The 15,689-nt window shown below is 43.4% G+C and overlaps 1 protein-coding gene across 1 annotated transcript in view; it reads left to right on the top strand.

Moving 5' to 3' along the window:
• CPNE1 (copine 1) overlaps positions 1 to 15,689 on the top strand; it is a 40,701-nt gene that overhangs the window by 18,852 nt on the left and 6,160 nt on the right. Inside the window, 10 exon segments of the mRNA NM_001143703.1 lie at positions 13,607 to 13,735; positions 13,832 to 14,011; positions 14,167 to 14,241; positions 14,330 to 14,401; positions 14,535 to 14,615; positions 14,769 to 14,858; positions 14,974 to 15,060; positions 15,187 to 15,273; positions 15,367 to 15,426; positions 15,506 to 15,639. Coding sequence (NP_001137175.1) covers positions 13,607 to 13,735; positions 13,832 to 14,011; positions 14,167 to 14,241; positions 14,330 to 14,401; positions 14,535 to 14,615; positions 14,769 to 14,858; positions 14,974 to 15,060; positions 15,187 to 15,273; positions 15,367 to 15,426; positions 15,506 to 15,639 — 995 coding nt within the window.

Here is a 15,689-nt window from a genome sequence, read left to right as displayed (position 1 = left end):
CACTTGTGGCTCATGGCTACTGTATTGAACAACACAACTCCGCATTCACAAAGCAAGAGAAAATTTCCTCCTTCATGTCTGCTCTTTGGAGATCTTATTAGGCAGCACTGCCCAATAGAAATAAGAATCACTTGATATCATTTAAAAATTTCTAGTAGCCACTTTTAAAAATGTTAAGTGAAATTTAATATATTTTATTTAACTCAATAGATCTTAAGTGTTAACAGTTTCAGCATACACAAGATTATTGAGCTATCTTTTTTGTACTAAATTTTCATAATTCAGTGTGTATTTTACAGCATATTGTGATTTTGAATAATTATATTTCAAGTGCGCAATAGCCACATGTAGTTAGGAGCGTCCCTTTTGGACAGCGCACATTTATAATATAAAAAAAATATATATCTCCTGTCGTTTCTCTTTTAGTTCTGCCTATTTCTGCCTTTTCTTTACTTTTGGGTATTCAGACTTTGTTGTATTTCTCCTAATCTTTGCCCCTCCTGTTGTGTTTGCAGGTGTTTTGGGAGAACTTGCTTCAGTTACCTTTTTTTATGGGCCATACCAGAGGTTAACTAGGTAATCGTTTTATATTGTAAAATTACTAATTCTGCACAGAAACAGCCACAAAAGTAGAATCTGCCCTATCCGCAGTGGCAAGTGGGCAGATCAGTGGGTCATTAATGTAGTTTCCTCATTGGAATCCTTTTTTTTATTTCTCAACTCCTCTAACATGCAAATTTTGAAGAGCAACCCATCTTAAGATCTCCCATGTATCACAAGTACATTTAGTCCTGTGAGGGGTATTTGTGTTACCAGAAGTAGGTAGGTTTCTTTTTCAAGGGCTCTGGTCTGCTCCTTTTGTTCATTCATTCAGCTCTTTTTGTGCCATTGGTGATCTTGCACAGTGGAGATACACAAGTTTTTGTCGATGCCCTTGCCCTGGAGATGCTAAGGAAAGTAGTCCAGTACTGTTGTCTTAGACACTCTTGCAGGCAATAGAGAACACTGATTAAAAATATAGATTCCAGGAGTTCCCGTCGTGGCTCAGTGGTTAACGAATCCGAGTAGGAACCATGGGGTTGCGGGTTCGATTCCTGGCCTTGCTCAGTGGGTTAAGGATCTGGCGCTGCCGTGAGCTGTGGTGTAGGTTGCAGACGTGGCTCGGATCCCGCGTTGCTCTGGTGTAGGCCAGTGGCTACGGCTCCAATTAGACCCCTAGCCTGGGAATCTTCATATGCTGTGGGAGCAGCCCTAGAAAAGGCAAAAAGACAAAAAAATAAATAAAAAATACAGATTCCAGGGAGTTCCCGTCTTGGCGCAGTGGTTAACAAATCTGACTGGGAACCATGAGGTTGTGGGTTTGGTCCCTGGCCTTGCTCAGTGGGTTAAGGATCCAGCGTTGCTGTGAGCTGTGGTGTGGGTCACAGACGCTGCTGGGATCCTGCGTTGCTGTGGCTCTGGTGTAGGCTGGTGGCTGCAGCTCCGATTTGACCCCTAGCTTGGGAACCTCCATATGCCGCGGGAGCAGCCCAAAAAAAGGCAAAAAAATATATGTATGTAGATTCCAGTATTTCCCAGTGGTGCAGCAGGTTAAGGATCTGGCATTGTTACTGCTGTGGCAAGGGTCGCTGCTGTGGTAAGTGTTCAGTCCTTGGCCCGGAGAACTTCCACATGCCATGGGTGCAAAAAAAAAAAAAAAAAAAAGTAGTTATGTATATATATATTCCAGCAGGGCAGGATGAAGCCAGAAGCGGCTGCCCAGTAAGTGTTCTTTCAAGAATTTGGTATAAATCACATTTTCCTGAAGCAAATTCTACTTCATTTGCTGTATTTGCACTTGTCATTTAAAATTTATTCCTTTGATAAAGTCTTATAAATGTGGAGTACTACAGTTCCTCCATTCCTGCCCTGGCAGACAAATAGGCAGAATGTGTGATGGATGCAGACCTATTTTTCATCTGTGTGCAAGGTTGGTTAATGTAGGTCATGGGAAGAGCCCATGTGACCCTCACTGCTCTTTTAGTGGTCTAGTGGACTTCAGATTGAACTGGATTACAATGTGTGAGCCGTTGGTAAAATGGGTGGAAATCACATCCTCAAGGAATCAAGTTGTGGTTCATCCAAATTACTGTGTGTTGCAGACTAGCTATTTCCTTTCTCTGTCTTCAGTGGGATTAATGGAATTAATTAACAAAATGGGGTTAAGCTCGATAATCTCATATCCTGTTTTAAACTTCTGTAGTTAATTTGAACCTTAAACCCCTGAAAGAGAAACCAGAATTTTGCTGGCTTCTTTACTACTTTTTTCAAGTGGCAGCGGTTACTTATTTAATCTTGAGAATTTCATTAGGAGAGAAAAAGGGGAGAAGTATTCATTTCCCTTTTGAGGGGCTGTCCCTTTCCTGCCAGTTAGGTCCTCTGGAGCAGGTAGGCCACAGGCATTCCTCCTGGGTGTCTTGTGAACCAACAAGTTTAGATAATCATGCCACAGAAGGATCCATTTATGATTTGGATCAGACAGGGCACTTCCATGGTTGGCCTCATTTAATCCTCACAATAATCCTGTAAAGTTGGCATTACTATTATTTCTGCTTTATAGATGGGAAAATCCTGGCAAAGAGAAGTAAAATAACTTGCCCATGGTCTCATTGTTAGAAAGGGGTGAACGAGATCATTCAGTCATTGCCTGCATGACTGCAGAGGCAGAGCCCCTCCCTCAACTGTTTCCTGCATCTTCCTGACTTCTGGGGGGATAGATATGGGAGGCCACTGTCAGCATTCTTCTGTCATGGGTCCTGAGCCTGATGGAGAAGGGGCTCCAGCCTGTGTCAGTACTCCAAATGCTTGCTTTGAAGTAGGAAGGTGGAGGTTTTGTGTAAGCATGTTCAGAGACATAAGAAAGAAAAACTTTTGCACTGATATAGTTCTGTCGTGCTTGAAGTCCACATGTTCCTTCATGGTTTGCTTCCTTCCTCATATCTATTCTGTTCTCAAGCTAGAGTCCCTTTGGAGAGTTAGACTCAGGTTGGATTTGTCCATTTTTTGATGTCTTTTGGGGACATTGGAGTCAGATCAGTGGCTTCCAAACTTTTCGATCTTCACAGAATATAACAGGATGGTAAACCCTGTGACCATTTAGTACACCATGTTTTCCCACTTTTCACTTTTTGTGTGAACGTGCACATTTTTAGCTTTATAGAATTGGGCCAAATACTGCATGGTAGCCAGACTTCTTAATATATGGATCTAAATCAAATTATTGCTTAAAGTTTTAGCTTATCGGCACAATTTTAGCAGCTCCTTAGTCATATGTATGAATACAGAATGTATAATTTTGTAGTAAGGATTTGCATATTTGGTTCAGTTTGTGACCCAAGAGGACTCTCTGAGGCTGCTGATTTAAATTTGGGAAATCCCTAAGTTAGAGAAGCAGGGTAGAAATACTTGTCTATCTTCTTCATTTCCCTTGAGCAGAAAAGAACATGGTTATGGTGGTTATGGGTATAGTTTGTCTTTTCAGTCTTACGGGAAGAGAGTACTCCGTGGGTGGTGTTCTGCCTTTTGGGAGCCTATGGAAAATTTCCTGATTTGTTTTCAAGGTTTGATCCGCACTTGAGCTGTTTCACCATGCCATGGTAGGCGTGAAAGTGAAAAGCATGGGGTGAAACCATGGCTTTGGTTTGTTGAGAGAGTGATCCTGCCATCCAGATGGGTGCTGTCTTCCTCCTCACAGCCTGGAAATGGGATTGAAGGCTTATGCCTTTCCTTTTTAGGCTTTTGGGAATGGAGAAAGGCAGTGTAACTCCTGAGCAAGAAAGGACTGATAAGTTTCAGCTCAGTTGGCACTGAAGTGGATCCAGCTATATCCCAGAGGAAAGATAGGTTCTTGGATTTATAAAGAGCTGAGTTAGAGTCTCTGAGGCAGGGGAAGCCAAAGAAAATGAAGGATTAGTAGTTACTTCCTAATGACAGAACATGGGATCCTCTATCAACAGTCTTATGTTGGTAAACTGGCTAGCTGGGGGAAGGGAAGCCTGGATTTTTAGCATTTGCGAATTTCTGTAGTTTAAAACTTACCCAGGGCACTTGCTTACAAAACTCCTTTACAGTTCTCTCATGCAATCCATACAAGTCTGCTTTAGCATGCTGCTGCAAGCATCCTCAGATATTTGAATTCCCATTATATGCTCAGGTCTGTGCTCTGTGTTAGGAGATACTGAAGCAGTGTTTGTTCTAAAGAAGCTTATTTCATTGACAGGTAAGAAGCTGGAAACTAACAGGGTACAGATGTGTGGATAGTAGCACAGAGTTAGAGGGTGTTGAGTGCTGGAAAGATCATGAAAAGAGCACATGAAAACTAGGCTTGAAGGATAATAATGGTAACACTTATTGGTAATAGTAGTATCAGACTCTATACTAAGCACCTTGCATACAGACTCGTGTAAATCCCCCATTTACACTTGAGGAACCTGAGACACAATAAATATTTTGCCCAAATTACATAGATAAGATATTCTGGTGAATTCGTAGTAATACCTCATTGTGGCTAGAAAGGAGTAATTTCAGTACTTGAAGCCTGGTCACTTCACTGCAGAACCCATACTCTTGCCCACCATATCAAGTTGCTATTAAATAAAAAGAGAAGGTTCTTTCAGTAGAGAAGGGTATAACTACAGTCCAAAGTCTTAGACTGAGTGACAGTCAGGATGTTTGAGTTCTACTCCTCATTTTACTTAACCATGTATCTCTTTAGCTAAATTTCATCTTCCCTTTCTGCTCTGAAGAACTTGGATAAGATTATTGATAACTCAGTTCCTTTTTTAATTTCTGACAGTTTGTGAATTTTTAAGTTATAAAAATGAGAGTATAGCTTCTTTAAGGAACGGTGGGGAAAGTGCCCGTCAGTTTATGAAGCTTGGAAAGCACTAAGGTTGGCAGTAGGGATTGTAAGCAGAGGAAAGCAACCTACAAGGGGAAGTGAAGGGAGTGAGACTCCAAGTAGTTGAAAGCAAAACCTGTATATTCAGTTTTTTCCATTTGTAGTTCCCAGCCAGCACCATATGGAAAGGTGCAGATTATGGGGGCATACAGAGATGAGATAACAAGGTAGTCTTTTGTACTGGATGTTCCTGGAAGACTTACTTCTCCCTTGATGGCTTCAGCAGCAGGCCAGGGCTAGATCTGGGTTATTTGTGAGGCTCCTTGGATTACCACTCCTTTCTTAGCATTAATTTAGCCATTATAAAGCACCTGCTGTTGTGAGTCACTGGAATGGAAACAAGACAGATCTGGTCCCACCCCTATTGAATTTATAGTCTCAAGGGGAAAAAGATAAGCAAGTAGATAAGATACACATTTTGCTAGGTTTGAGAACCTGGGTTTTGTTGGGTTGATACTTGACTTTAATATGGAAAACAGGAAATTCGTTGTGGCTCTGACTAGTATCCATGAGGATGCAAGTTCCATCCCTGGCCTTGCTCAGTGGGTTAAGTATCTGGTGTTGCCGTGAACTGTGGTGTAGTTTGCAGATGTGGCTCAGATCCTGCATTGCTGTGGCTATGGTATAGGACAGCAGCTGCAGCTCCAAATGCAGCCCCTAGCCTGGGAACTTCCATATGCCGTAGCTGTGGCCCTAAAAAGACAAAAAAAAAAAAAAACCAACAAAACCCCAAAAAACATAGAAAACAGATCAGAGGGGACTTGAGGATAGATATGGGGGAGAACGGTTAAGAAACTATTAACAGGAGTTCCTGTTGTGGCTCTCAGGTTCAGAATCTGACATAGTCTCCGTGAGGATTCTAGTTTGATCTCTGGCCTTGCTCATGGGTTAAGCTGCAGTATAGGTTGCAGATGTGGCTTAGATCCCAAGTTGCTGTGGCTGTGATGTAGTCCAGCAGCTGCTGCTCTGATTTGACCCCTAGCCTGGAAGCTTGTATATATGGCACAGGTGCAGCCCTAAAAAAGAAAAACTATTAACAGACATCCAGGCAAGACATGCTGATTCAGAAGAGAGTACTCAGGTGTTCCCTTGTGGTACAGCAAGTTCAGGATACAGTGTTACTGCAGCAGCTTGGGTGCAAGCTGTGGTCACTGCTGTGGTGCAAGTTTGATCCCTTGCCTGGGAACTTCAGCCTGTTAAAGGTACAGCCAGACAAAAGGAAGAGAATGCACAAAGGCCTGGCAAGTATTAGCCAGATCTCTCTGACAAGAATAAATGAAAAAATTTCTAAGACTTCTCTTATTGACTCATTCAAATGTGATTATTTTAGTAATTTTTTTTTAAATTCCAGTCCTATAAAGGAAGCTGAAAAATTCCATGAGATTAATGACACTAGATGAAAAGTAAATGAGTCTAGTATAAAGTATATAGCTGTTAAAGGGACAAAAAAGTGACATGGACTAGGAGCTTTATTTATTTTTTGGTACCCACAGCATGAAAAAGTTCCTGGACCAGAGAACCCACACCACTGCAGTAAGCAATGACAATGCCAGATCCTTAACCCGCTAAGCGTCACGGAAACTCCTGAACTAAGAGTTTTCATTACAGAAGATTTCCAACCAGAGGTAGATTTTAAAGGAGATAAACAAGACTTGGGAGAGATTAATACTCCCATGCAGTAGATAATTTAAAGAGAATATGACTCAAAAGTTAAAAAATTACATATTATAAAGATTTGCTGGAGTTCTCTGGTAGCACAGTGGGTTAAGGATTCAGCATTGTCACCGCTGTGACGCGGGCTACTGCTGTGGCTCGGTTTCATTCCCTGACCCTGAACTTCCACATGCTGCAGGTGTGGCCAAAAAGATTTGCTTGTAAGAGTTCCTAATCCCAATGAGAAGGTAAAAGACTCAGATTTGTGGGAAAAATAAAAACAAAAAACCCCCATACTTATCCAGGAGGCTCTAACTTTTCAGAATGGAATCCTGCCTCATATGCTGAGAAACACATGGGCCCACAGCACTCTGGTTGGGGTTTTAGTCTGAGCTGAGAAGAAACTGAAAATAGACTAGGACCAGAATTTCCGTTGTGGCTTAGCGATAACGAACCCAACTAGTATCCACCAGGACACGGGTTCGATCCCTGGCCTCACTCAGTGGGTTAAGGATCTGGTGTTGCTGTGAGCTATGGTGTGGGTCACAAACACAGCTCGGATCCTGCATTATGGTGGCTGTGGTGTGGGCTGTCAGCTACACCTCCAATTCGACCCCTGGCCTGGGAATTTCCATCTGACATGGGTGCTGCCCCAAAAGGACCAAAAAAAAAAAAAAAAGTCTAGGGCTAGTTGTGGAGAATGTGTTAGAAATGGTAACAGACTAGAAAAGAATGCTCTAGTCTGCCAGAAATTGGGGCCTAGCTCAGGAAGAACTCCTGGCCCTCTGCATGTGTTTGCCCCAGACCAAAAGCATCTCTCTCTGGGCTCTTTGAGAAGTTACAGAGTGAGGGGAAGATTACAGTTGTTGCCTGTAATCTTACCACCACACTTAAGTACTGCTAATACTCTTATACTGCGCAATAAAGCCTTTATCAGGGATAAACTGGAGTCCTCCATTTAAATTTTGCCCGGATATTTTATTATGAACACTTTCACCATACAAAAATGTTGAGAAAATTATTCAGTGAATTCCCATATATCCACCATTTAGATTCTACAATTTAAATTTTTCTGTATTTGTTTCACCGTTTAACAAACCTTTTTCTTTCTTTCTCTTTTTGGCTGCACCTTGCAGCAATCTGATGTGGGTTCTTAGTTCCCAGATCAGGGATTGAACTGGTGTGGCAGTGGTGAAAGCACTGAAACCTAACTTACTAGACCACCAGGGAACTCCCTCAATAAACCATTTTAATTTCTGATGTATTTCAAAGAAGTTGCAAAGCTTCAACACACTTCACTTAAAAACATTTCAGTGTGCCTTACCTTGTGTTCAATATTTGTTGATGGGTTTGGGGGCAGGAGGACTGATAAGATTTACATACAGCAAGATGTATATATTAGATGAAAACGACAGATTCACCTGTGACACATGTTCCTATCTAGGTAAAGAACTTTTATGTTTTCCCTAGAATTCTCTTCTGCCTCTTCTCACTTAATACCTGCCCATCCCCTGGGGGACAGGGGAAGAACAACCACTATTCTGAATTTTTTCACCATAGATTAGATTTGCCTGTCCTGGAATTCCCACTGTAGCTAAACAGAAGTAAATCTGACTAGGATCTATGAGGATGCGGGTTCGATCCCTGGCCTCACTCAGTGGCTTAAGGATCTGGCATTGCCATGAGCTGTGGTGTAGGTTGCAGACACGGCTCAGATCTGGTGTTGCTGTGGCTGTAGTGTAGGCTGGCAGCTATAGCTCTGATTTGACCAGTAGCTTGGGAACTTCCATATGCTGAGGGTGTGGCCTTAAAAAGACAAAACCAAAAGTTTTGCCTCTCCTAAACTTTCTAAGTATAATTATGCATTTTATGCTTCACATTCATCTGTGTTATAGATATTAATAGTTAGTTTCTATTTTCTGCTTAGTAGCTTTCTATTACATCTACATACATATTACGATTTGTTTATCCATTCTCATTGCTGGACATTTGGGTTGTTTCAGGTTTTTGGCTATTATAAATAAAGTCGCTATGAACATTCATGTACAAATCTTTTTGTGGACTTAATGTTTTTATTTCTTTTGGATAAAAATCTAGAGTGTAAGTGCTCTCAGACTAGGTATATGTTTGGTTTTCTAATAAGCCGCCAGACCATTATAGTGGTACATTTAATTCTTTCACTAACAAGGTATGAGAATTCCTTGTCAACCTTTGGTGTTGTCGGTTTTTTACTTTTAGCTGATGTGATAAGTATGTAATAGTATCTCATTGTGGTTTTAGTTTGCATTTCCCCGATGACTAATGCCATTGATCACTTCTGCCTTTGCTTATTTCCAGTTCATGTATTTTCCTATATGAAGTATCAGATCATTTTGGGGGTCAGTTTTTAAATTGACATTTAACATTGAGTTCTGAGTCCTGCACTTAAATTTTAAAGCTCAGTCGTAGAAGACTACAACTTCCATATTACTGCTGGGCATCAGTTCAAATGGAAAAGGCATGAAGGTTTGAGTTGAGCAGAAGCACATTTAACATTTATTCAGCAAGTGCTTATGAGTACCAACTAAGTACTAGTATTAGGGATACAGAAATAATACCTAGCCCTAGTTCCAAGGAACTCAGATTATGAGGGTAGACAGAAATGAAAATCCCAATGTAGTGGTTTCAGTATTAAGTCACTAAATATTTACTGAGTACCTACTATAGAGTAGGTACTATTGTAGGTATTGTAGCTATAGAGAAAGGCAAACCAGACATAGATCTTACTCTAATGCAGCTTATTTTTTGGAGCATATATGGGGAAGACAGTGCAGAGGCCCTGAGATGGGGAATGAGATTGATATTGAGTATATGTGGATCAGAAATGAAACCTAGCTGGAATATACTTGCATAACTAGATTTTAGGCATGAGTCAGGTCTTGCAGGGCCTTGTAGACCATGGAGAGAACTTTGGATTTTATTTTGAGTGTTTGGAAAGCCATTCTAAAGTTTTAATCAGAGAAATGGTATGAGCTGGTTTCTGTTGGGCTGACAAGCAGTGTGTTTGTGTATATACGTACATACACGTGTGCTTATGTGAAAAACTGGTGAAGAAACCATTGCAGTTGTCCAGAGGAGAGAGAATAAATCCTACCTGGGAAACATGGGCAGGATTTCATGAAGGATTAATGTCATAGCATAATCTTGGATGAAAAGGTATTTGCTGGGTAGGAAAGTCAGGTATTACTAGCATGTGTGTGTTTGAGGAACCTAAAATAGGTTTGTTTGACGAGTTGAGTGAGTGGTAGAATCACAGGAGGTAGAAGAGTCTAAGAAGGGCTTTGAAGGTTGAATTACAGATACAGTGTCATCCTATTACATAGTTACTTAATTCTTTATAAATGTTCATTCTGGAGTTGTGCCCTAAGGTGGCTGTGCTAGGAGTTTGGCTTTAAACCTAAGAGCCATGGGCAGCTAAACATGGTTGCTAGTTAGAGTAGAGACTTTCTGGAAGCTGGAATTAAGAATGACTAGGCACTGATAAGGATGGAAAAACTAGGGAGGAGGCAAGAAAAGTGAAGCCCTAAGTGAAGTAGAAGTTGAACTGATGGTGTAGAGGCTTTGGGCTTAGAATGAATAATCAGGAGGACTTGAGATGTGGATTGGGGGCAAAAAGCTAGAGTCCCTTTTAAAAATACAAAATAAACAGTATAAAATACAGCAACAATACAGAAGTATATAGAATTAAATTTCTCACCTTTATTCTACTCCTCTGAGGTATACATGAAAGTTGAATTTATTTGGTGTGTCTTCTCTTTTTTACATGTGCATATTTATCTTGTGTATGTATTTAAACCGATTGTATATACACATATAGTTGAAGTTTAAAATGGGGTTATATACTTTTTGCCATTTTTTGTAACTATTTTTTCTTACAATAGCAGTATAATACAGTTCTGCCTGTTTATTTACCTACTACTTGGCATTCCATTGTTTGAATGTACCATAATTTACTTAGTCACCACCTAATTGACAGATATTTAAGCTGCCTCAGGTTTTTCATTCTTCTGTGCAATAGTGAAATGCGTCTTCATTTGTCTCCATACTGTGCAACACTGCCTGAGAGAGTATGTGAGGTGAGAAGCATGGAGTCAGACTATGATTTGGGGGAAGTTGTTGTCCCCCTCCCTCCCTTGGGAGTATGTGTTGTACCCTGGATGCTTGTGGAACCTCCAAAGTGATGATCAGGCTGGTCAGAAGTCTAAACGCCACATTCTAGTGGTAATATGCAAAAGAGCTGGGGCTGTTTCTCTAGATTTTAGCTTGGGATTCACTGCTTCCAGGGATCAGATGGTTCTCAGGAAGATGGGGTAAGGTTTTCCTGTAGAATTTTAGGTTGGGGAAGAAATAAGACAACGTGTAGAAGTGACAATTCAACACACTTGGGTTGGTTTGTGTGGGACTTTTTTTGTTTTTTGGCCGCCTAGAAGCATATGGATTTCCTGGAGCAGGAATCAGATCTGAGCCATAGTTGAAACCTATGCTGCAGATGTGGCAATGTCAGGTCCTTAACCCACTGTGCCAGGCTGGGGATTGAACATGTGTCCTGGCACTGCAGAGACGCCACCGATCCTATTATCCTCAGTGGGAATTCCTTAGGTAGGGCTTTATGAAGCAGGGTTTTTGATGGCTGGATAATAAGAATGGTGGGTTTTCTATCATTGGATGCATTGAAGCAGAGGCTGAGGTGCTATGGAGAGACAGTATGTGAAGGAATACTCTTAAGAATCATTCCAGTTTGGGTTGATAACAGCATTTGGGATGGAGAACATGAGGCATGAAGCTGGCAGCAGCACTAACTGTGGGCTGGGTTGGGGTAAGGACTGACTGAAGGTCGGTTTATAGGAGGTTGAGATTGGAGGCATCCTTGAGTGTAGTGCCAGGAAACCAGGAATACTGTTGAGTGAAGCTGGGTGAGAGATCTGACCTTGTATGCACTCTTGGTACAGATGGTCTGCAGGTGGTATCTGTCAGGGGGAACATAGGGGGGTTAGGGAGGAGCCTGAGGATAACGGTTCCGGTTACTTAGGAGGAGGGGTCATGGTGATCCATGTAAGAAGATAGTGTTTCTAGCAGAGGAAATGGATGAATCGGAGAATCTTGTTGCTGTTTGATTTACAGTGAGTTTGGAGATGGCTGAGCTGGGGGTGAAGGCTGAAGATGGCTCTTTGGACTTCATTGAGCAAATATTTATTATCTAGATGCTTGAGATAGAACAGTGAACAGAACAAATATCCCTTCCCTCATGGAATTTACATTCCAGTGGGAAAAACATGTGTATTTAGTTTGAATATTAGACAGTGATAAATGGTAAAGAGAAGAAAATAGGACATGGGTATGGGATATGTAAGTGGTAGTAGGGTTGAAATTTTAGAGTGGCCAGGAAAGGAGAAGATGAGGAGTTCCCGTCGTGGCGCAGTGGTTAACGAATCTGACTAGGAACCATGAGGTTTTTGGTTCAATCCCTGGCCTTGCTCAATGGGTTAAGGATCCGGCATTGCTGTGAGCTGTGGTGTAGGTCTGACTCAGCTTGGATCCCGCATTGCTGTGGCTCTGATGTAGGCCGGTGGCTACAGCTCCGATTAGACCCCTAGCCTGGGAACCTCCATATGCCGTGGGAAGCGGCCCTAGAAAAGACAAAAAAAAAAAAAAAATGGAGAAGATGATTTTGAATAGAGACCTAGAGGGTGTGAGGGAACAGCAAGCTGTGTGGGGTACCTGAAGGAAGAGCATTAGCATTCTAGGTGTTGAGGTCGAAACAGGCTTATTTGAAGAATGACAACCAGACCTGTGTGGGCAGAATGGAATGAGCAAGAGTGGTGTTAGGAGATAAGTTATCGAGATCTCAATCTTTTAAGGCCTTGTAGGCCATTGTAGAGTTTGAATTTTTTTCAAGCAATGGGAAATCATTATTGGGTTTGGGGGGAGGTATGACAATGGCCTGAATCACATTTTAATGGGATCACTCTGGTTTCTGTGTTGAGAATAGCCTGTTAATGTGAGGATAAGGGAGTAGAGATGAGGATGGCATAGGATAAGGGAGACCTATTAAAGAGGGCAGTGCCGGAGTTCCTGTTGTGGCTCAGTGGTTAACGAATCCAACTAGGAACCATGAGGTTTCGGGTTCAATCCCTGGCCTTGCTCAGTGGGTTAAGAATCCGGCGTTGCCGTGAGCTGTGGTGTAGGTCTCAGGTGCGGCTCAGATCCCGCGTTGCTGTGGCTCTGGTGTGGGCCAGCAGCTACAGCTCCAATTAGACCCCTAGTTTGGGAACCTCCGTGTACTGCGAGAGCAGCCCAAGAAATGGCAAAAAGACAAAAAAAAAAAAAAAAAAGGCAGTGCCACAAGTCCAGTGAGAGATTATGATGGCTTGGACTGGATAGTGTACATTGTGAGGACTTGGCTATAAGCAGCTGATTAGAGGCTAGGAGAATCAGTGTGGAGATCCTAACTCTACCCCAAGATGTAGGGCCCCATGGTTAGCAGGATGTCGTTATGAGGAAGAGACTTTGGGGAGCAGGATCTGTGTCATGGTTGTGTTTGGGGCATTGCTGGGTTTGGAACTTGAATTAAGACCTGATCTGGGGCTAATAAGGGCATCGGAGTGAGGTTCGTTGGTTTCTGAGGGTTGGAGATCCAAGTCTGGGGAGCATTATTGGGATTAGAACCAATTTGGGGGTGGGGACTAATTTGAGGTCAGAGTTGTTGATAGAGGCGAGTACGCTTTTTCTGCATTTTCCCATCATACTCGTGGACCAGCGTTGGTTGTAACCACCATGTCCCATCCCGCTGAGCTTACGCAAGGGGACTGGAGGGGTATGGAAGCTATAGAGCCTTCTTTTCCTTGGGTGTCAGTGGGAGTGGACACAAACTCAATCCTGCCTCGGTAAAGCCAGGCGGCTTTACAATTTGGGACCTATAATCAGGGAAGGGTGGAAAAGGGTCCTCAGTGTCTGATTCGGGTCGTTTTTCCTCAGATGGCCCACTGCGTGACCTTGGTTCAGCTGTCCATTTCATGTGACCACCTCACTGACAAGGACATCGGCTCCAAGTCTGACCCACTCTGTGTCCTTTTACAGGATGTAGGAGGGGGCACCTGGGCTGAGGTGAGAGGACCACTGGTTGAGAGTTGTGGTGGGAGGCTAGGGCTGTTTTGGAGTGGAGGGTCCATGACTGTAATGCTTATTGGCTTCTGCCCACAGCTTGGCCGTACAGAGCGAGTACGGAACTGCTCGAGCCCTGAGTTCTCCAAGACTCTGCAGCTTGAGTACCACTTTGAAACGGTTCAAAAACTCCGATTTGGTATCTATGACATAGACAATAAGACGCCTGAGCTGGGGGATGATGACTTCCTAGGAGGGGCTGAGTGTTCCCTAGGACAGGTATGTAGGGCCAGGGGGTTAGAATCCTCCAGACACAGATATAAGTAAGAGCCCTGTCGGATAACCCAGCCTGCTTGGAACTTGGATGTGGAGGTTAACCAGGACCTAACTTTGCCTGAGATCTTGATATCCTGTCCATCTCTGCCCTGTCCCAGATTGTATCCAGCCAGATACTAACTCTACCCTTGATGTTGAAGCCTGGAAAACCTGCTGGGCGAGGGACCATCACGGTAAGGAAGATTTCTACCAGGTGGGTAGGGGTGCTTATATCAATGAGGAATTCATGAGATGATAAAGTTTCTTGCCTCCCTGATCTAGGTCTCAGCTCAGGAGTTGAAGGATAGTCGAGTAGTGACCATGGAGGTGGAGGCCAGAAACCTAGATAAGAAGGTGTGTGGAAGCAAGCTCTAGGGTTCAAGAATTAGGTGGACAGGGATTGTGTGTTGGGTGGGGTGAATAATGGTCTTTCATAGTGGTTGTCTCTGCCTGCATCTTATAACTGGCATCTCTGTGTTACTGACAGGACTTCCTGGGGAAATCAGATCCATTCTTGGAGTTCTTCCGCCAGGGTGATGGGAAATGGCACCTGGCATACAGATCAGAGGTGTGAGGTGATCTGGGATTGGGTGTGGTGGGGTAAGAGAGAATCTCCAGGGGCTCGTCACTCATGGAGAGAGAGTGCATATGGGTAGGGAAGGATGGCAGCTCCCCACGTGCCAACCCAGAGCTCACTGGAGGCCTTGTGCTCCACATTCAGGTCATCAAGAACAACCTGAACCCTACTTGGAAGCGCTTCTCTGTTCCTTTTCAGCATTTCTGTGGGGGAGACCCCAGTACACCCATCCAGGTGAGGAGCTTGCCTCCTGAATGGACTGAGCAGGGGCAGAGGGCCTGGGGAGGGATTTATTCTCACCTGCCACCTGCCTCCGGGTCTTTATATACACACACACCTTCCCTCCCAGGTGCGATGTTCGGATTATGACAGCGATGGTTCACATGATCTCATTGGTACCTTCCACACTACCTTGGCCCAACTGCAGGCAGTCCCGGTGAGTGCAGGGGTGTTGATGTGGGCTGAGAGGGCCACAGCCCCAGGAGAACAGGGAGGACAGGGCAGCTGCAGTCCTGGCTGATGCTGTGGAAGTTTTCTATCCTACTTATTCTTTCCTTATCAGGCTGAGTTTGAATGCATCCACCCTGAGAAACAGCAGAAAAAGAAAAGCTACAAGAACTCTGGAATAGTCCGTGTCAAGATTTGTCAGGTATGACAGTAGCTCATGTGTCCCAGTGTCTGACTCCTAAGTGCCATGGTCCCAACCCCTTCATCCCAGCTCTGACCCTGGTTTCATCTTCAGGTAGAAACAGAGTATTCATTCCTGGACTATGTGATGGGAGGCTGTCAAATCAACTTCACTGTAAGTTGCTTTATCATGGACAAGAGAACTGATCTGGGGTTCAAGGTGTCCTGCAGCTCACCCTCTCCCTTCCTCCCAGGTGGGTGTGGACTTCACAGGCTCCAATGGAGATCCTTCCTCACCTGATTCTCTGCACTACCTGAGCCCAACAGGGGTCAATGAGTACCTGACAGCACTGTGGAGTGTGGGCAGCGTGGTTCAGGACTATGACTCGTAAGTAACTTTGTCTTTTGCCCCCCCTCCACTCTTTCAGCCTCTGTGCT

This window comes from Sus scrofa, chromosome 17 (genome assembly GCF_000003025.6).
Source record: "Sus scrofa isolate TJ Tabasco breed Duroc chromosome 17, Sscrofa11.1, whole genome shotgun sequence".
NCBI lineage: Eukaryota > Metazoa > Chordata > Mammalia > Artiodactyla > Suidae > Sus > Sus scrofa.
This window is presented reverse-complemented; position numbering and strand designations above follow the sequence as displayed.